The sequence below is a fragment of the Pteropus vampyrus genome, unplaced genomic scaffold (assembly GCF_000151845.1).
Source record: "Pteropus vampyrus isolate Shadow unplaced genomic scaffold, Pvam_2.0 Scaffold133, whole genome shotgun sequence".
In the NCBI taxonomy this organism is placed as follows: domain Eukaryota; kingdom Metazoa; phylum Chordata; class Mammalia; order Chiroptera; family Pteropodidae; genus Pteropus; species Pteropus vampyrus.
Genome location: NW_011888914.1, coordinates 5192018 through 5197630, shown reverse-complemented (window position 1 = coordinate 5197630; position 5613 = coordinate 5192018). Strand labels below are relative to the sequence as shown.

Genomic DNA, 5613 nt, shown 5'->3' with positions numbered 1-5613 from the left:
CAAGTACAGTTTGATATAAACTAAGAGACACCCAATTTAAACCCTGAATCTCATATATATACATAAATATGTGTGTATGTATATGTGTATGTGTATAGAAAGAGAGAATAGTACACTGGTAGAGTCCCTATTTTATAAACCATTAATACGTTAATTATATGTAATCAAAATAAATATTATGCAAACATGTTAAATAATAATAATAGCAAATTATGGCAATAATATTATTTTATACTTTCAAGAATGCTATCTTTTCCTCACATACCAAGTATCACACACATACAAACCCACCCCATATATCAAATGGAGTGCAAAAATAGACATACCACTTTTGATATGGGAGTGGCAGGGTAATACTGCAGAGGGGATGTAGACTGAGAGATATTTGTGGCCACTTCTGAGAAGTACAACCTGACATAGCAGCGAAACTTAGGCGCAGTGAACAACAAGGGGCTTCTCTTTGCAGATCTTGTGCTGTTTTTATCACAGAAAAAAATCCTTACAAAGTAACATTCTGGGATTGAGAACTCTATAATCCCTTCCTACCCATCCTATTATTGCAACACTTAAAGGAAAATGGAATGTTTTCTATATATGTCATATAAATAATTAGATGTGTATGTATATATGGTACACATATGTACATGTACACATGCATGTATACATACGTATGTGTACATATATGTGTACATACACATACACATGTACATACACACATATTTATGTATATATATGAGATTCAGGGTTTAAATTGGGTGTCTATACATGTACCATGCATGTATACATACGTATGTGTAGATATATGTGTACATATGTGTATGTGCATATATGTACATATATGTACACATATATCTACACATACGTATGTATAAAAGGTTGTTCCAAGAAGATTAAACATATTTGGTACAATGTGGCATCCTGCCCTTCACTTACAAAGATGCTGCCATTGCTCCCCCACTGTCAGAGAGTGAGGTTTTCGGTTTTTCTAATGGTGTGATAGATGGTGTGACTCATCCATACTCTCCACACCAGGAAGTCCAACTGACTCATAGCACATTTTTGAGATGACTGGCTAGGATTAGAGACATAATTCTTTGTTATCAGAACAGATTAAAGCTAACTGACTTCTAGAGGGTTCACCTAAGACTTCACCTCATTAGCCCATCTAATCCAGCTAACTACCAAGGAGAGGAAAAGGAGGCTGCCTTCAGAGAATTAATGAAAGACAACCTTGAAAGCAAAGCCTTTAATTCCCAGCACGTTGCCTGGCATAAGATAGTTATTCAGTAATTGTTAAACAGAAAATAGGCCTGTAGAATTTAGCATCTTTCCTTGTCCAAAGAAGACAGCAACAGTTCAGCCTTGATGAAAGATTGGAAGATGGAAAGTCAAAGGGAAATTAGAATGTCTGATATCCTATATTCCGCCACTTCCCACAGAGCAGGCCCCTGGGCAGGCTCACCTTCATCTCCCACCAAGTGACCACCTCTGTCTCTGGGTGGACAAATTCCAAGAGTCTGTGGTCATTGGTGAGAAAACACAGCTTCGAGTGGCCATGGCTACTAGTTTGGGCCATGACTACTAGATTCTTTCCTCATGTGCTCTAGTTGCAGTAAGTAGAGGTTTTTTGTTTTTGTTTTTGTTTTAGCAATGAGTGTCTTTGTGATCCCACATTCCAGCCACCAACTGCAATAATCCCCCATGTTCTCAGTTCTTCCAAGTAGACATTCCAACATTGCTCCTAGGCACTGGAATGACCTCGAGACCCATTAACACATTCATCAATAGTCTTCTCCAAAGGTAACGAGCGGTGCCTGAGAGATTGGGGGAATGGACCAGGACAGCCTGGTTAACACTCCCACAATCTGTCTCAAAACCCCTCACCCATTCTTTGATATAGATAATTAATGTTTTCTCTATCTTATAAAAAGATGAGTTTTGGATAATTTGACAAAAGTTCAATGTCATTAAGTGCAAAATTTAAGGTCCAAATTGGATGTGAAAGCTGGTTAGTGAAGAAGGCCGATAGAGAAAAAAAATGATTTATTTGAAATATGATGTCGGAGGAGAGTTCTACGGGTATCTTGGACTGCCACGAAGACAAACAAGTGGGTCCTACAGCAAATTAAGCCTGAAACACCCCTGGAGGTAAAAATGACAAAACTGAAGCTATTCTACTTCAGGCACATCATGAGAAGGCAGGTTCTTTGAAAAAGACAACAATGCTGGGAAAATAGAAGGCAACAGGAAAAAAGGAAGACCAAGTATGAGATGAATTGACCCCATGAAAGAAGCCATAGGCATGAGTCTACAGGAGCTGAGCAGGACTGTTGAGGACAGGACATGGTGGACGTCACTCATTCATAGGGGCGCCAGGAGTCAGAGCTGGCTTAACAGCATGTAACACACATATAATATACTTTAAAAATAACACTTATTGTTAATGGAGTATTTGAGTGTGCTAGATATTGTTTTGGGTACCTTGAACACACAAATATATTTAAAATTCATAACAACCCTATGAGATATTATTCTCATTTTTGGCAGGTAAAGAAATTCTAGAGGTGAAGTAATCTATACAAAGTCACAAATTTTATCACTGGTGGAGTCAAGATTTTAGAATGTGTCTTTACAATTCCAGACTTCAAGGTCTGAACCACACTTCATTATGCTGCCTTCAAATCTTTACATTTAACAATGAACTTCTTAAATAATTTTTTTTCAGATGGAATATCCCTACATAAGGTGTCGATATCTTTTTTTTTAGAGCAACATTATATGCCAGTTTAAATATAACTTGCCCATATAACTTTTTATATCTATCTGACTTCACATATTCAAAACAGCCTTAAGAGAGCCATTTTGTTTGGATAAAGAGGCATTTCATAACTGATCAATTTATGAGAACTAGGGCCTGATTAGTAGAGAGAGGGGAAAAAGGGGGAAAGAATTGTCTTTCACATATATTTCCTTGTTTGGGTCTCTTTATACTCTTATGAGGAAAGCACTATTATGGCACCTATTTCATAGACTAGAAAACTACACTTCAGAGAAGTAAGATGATTTACCAAAGGCACTAGAAAGTAATCTGATCCTAAGATTATGTCCTTTTACCTATGCTACCCCTATAACTTCAAAGAACACAGTTAATCCATTTCCTTCTTTAGGACATTGATTCACACATGGATAGTGATGTTACTATTGTCTTTTTTAATTCGATTCCTAACATTTCCTAACATTGCCCTTGATTCTACTCTCAGTCTAACCTAAGCCCCCCCCACTTTCTTCACCCCATTCCCTCCCAGTGGATTAAGAATGCTAGAGCATTTCTATAATGTTATCTCTGAGAATGATGAACCAAAGATTGCTAGATTACTTTTTGCAACATTACAGTGAGTAATGCTGAAATGTTACACACCAAAACCAGAATTTGCAAGGATCATAAACTGATAGCAAACTACTCTAGAGTTCACAATCTATAAAAATGGGGGTTTGGTGCAATGGGTCATTTTCTCTTTGTGAAAGCAGATTATCTTGATCTGCTTTGAACAAAATGCCCGTTACCTTCTGGTTTTACTATTTCTATTTCCCAGCTCTCACTTTGAGTTTTTATGCAAATTTGAGTCCCACATTACAAAGAAATGTACAATGAAACTGAGAATCCGTTCTGAAACATAATCGATTGCTTTTCTAACATTGTTCACTTGCTGCCCTTTTCAGCAGGAAATGGTAAGAAATATGACTCAAAATTTTAACAAGTCTATATTACTGAAAAAAATTAAATCAAAACCAAAGTTAAAGTTGAAAACACATAAACTTCATAAATGGTGATTGTTCTATTTTTTAATAATTCAAGACTTTAGCAAAGTATTATAATGCAATTTGGGTGACACATATTTTGAATAATTGAATTGGTGTTGTCAAGTAAATATTTAAAAGATATCTACAGAAACTTTAAAAAAAAGTCCTCCGTTCTAATGTAAAATACCTTACTTTTGAGCAGGAAGAGGACTATGGAGCTTAGAAAACAAAAGTTGTTATGAAGATGAAATAGAGCTTCTGTATTCCAAAGGACCCACATTGTATCAGCCCATAATTAAATCCTGTTTCTCAACACTAATGAAGAAAGACAAAAGAGCACTTTTCTTATTCAGTGTGAATTTTTCAACCAGCTTCCATTTCAACTAGCAGTGTTGCAAATATAACTAATTATATTTAGCAAAGTTTCCTGAAACTCTCACTGGAACAAACCAGTTAGACTTGGGCAAGTCATTTAGAATGGGAAAGTCATCAGCAATAGTTGGAAAAATACTAATGATTCTTATTTTTGTAGCATTTTATGAAAGAAGAAAATGGAAACAATGTTTAAGAGATGTCAGTGTTACTGTTCAAGTTTACACAAAAACAACTATTGAAAAGATGTCAGGAGCTATGGTCATTAGCTGAACAGGTAAGCTGCTTTATCAGTGGGCAACTTGAAGATACAGTTAGTGATGCATCATTTAAAAACTGATGATAAAACAATATCAGCGTCTTACATAATATCTACTCACCCTCTCCCTGACCCCTGAAAGTCACTCAAAAGAATGCCTTTCAAATGACATCCAATATTTCTTAAGGAAAATCAGGATAATGACAGGCACTCACACATCTCAGCAGGAGACATTTGGTTTCTGGCTTCTGTTAGATAACATCTTAGCCTGTGATCACAGACCACAATTTTACAGACTTCCTTCCAGTGCAATGACGAGTGCTGAAAAGAGAATGTGTAAATGCCTGTCCCTCTTCTTACTAAGGTTTATGCACAGCTCCCCTATATTCTCAAATATTTTACCCCTCGCTTAATTAAAATCCCCAAATTTCTTTTATTCTCTATTACCTTCCTCTGGACTTTTTGCAGGATGTGTTCAGGTCAGTTGACTGTGGATCAGAAGGGAGATTTTAGTTTCGTCTTGCGATTTCTCAGTGACTACAGTTAATAAAGTCCTCATCTGCTTTTATACCAGCAAAGTAATAAAATACTGCACATTCCCACCTGCATCTAAGCCTAGGGATCAACAGTAAATTCCATCCAACGATTGAATGGTACTTTGTGTAATTACCATGACATCAATTTGATCTTATCTTCTTTCAACCCTTAGATCATTTTTTGTTTTGAGCCAATTTCAGGCAGCGGTGACCGCAAGGTCAGCCTATGAAACAAGAGTACACTGTCATTTTCTACGTAATTTTATCGAGACTTACACACAACATCCTGAAAGTTGACACTTTCCTATAAACAAAATCCTAAAAGTTTCACATTTAATTAGCTAAGTACCTGATGTTTACTTAAAACGGGAGAAGAGCTGTAAATTTCAAGTAATAGATATAGAGCATTGCCAGGCTTACATTATTCCAGTAGGAAACAAATAATGAAACACATGCCTATTTAAGACTTTTCTAAAATTGAATGTATTTAATAAGGATGTATGGAGAAGGTAAGAGGCAGTTCTCTGAAAGACTGATTGGATCTCAATACTTGTGCCTTTTTTTCCCTCTCATTTCACTTTCATAAAGCTCAATTTCTTCTTAAACAGAAAATACACGTGTTGTGGCTTGCCAACTGTGGGACAT

The 5613-nt window shown here is 36.2% G+C and overlaps 1 protein-coding gene across 5 annotated transcripts in view; it reads right to left on the bottom strand.

The window, feature by feature from the left end:
- CGA (glycoprotein hormones, alpha polypeptide) overlaps window positions 1–4957 on the bottom strand; it is an 11327-nt gene extending 6370 nt beyond the window's left edge. Inside the window, exon 1 of one of the 5 annotated variants that reach the window (XM_011367387.2) lies at window positions 4880–4957. Coding sequence is in view for 1 of the 5 variants with exons in the window: in XM_023534833.1 (XP_023390601.1) it covers window positions 934–947 (14 nt within the window). In the remaining 4 variants the exon portion in view is untranslated. Of the gene's footprint in view, window positions 1–326; window positions 406–933; window positions 950–1462; window positions 1577–4647; window positions 4735–4879 lie in introns of those variants that run through there. The other 4 variants (XM_023534836.1, XM_023534834.1, XM_023534833.1 and 1 more) reach the window with 4 other exon arrangements.
- Window positions 4958–5613: the final 656 nt, after the last annotated feature.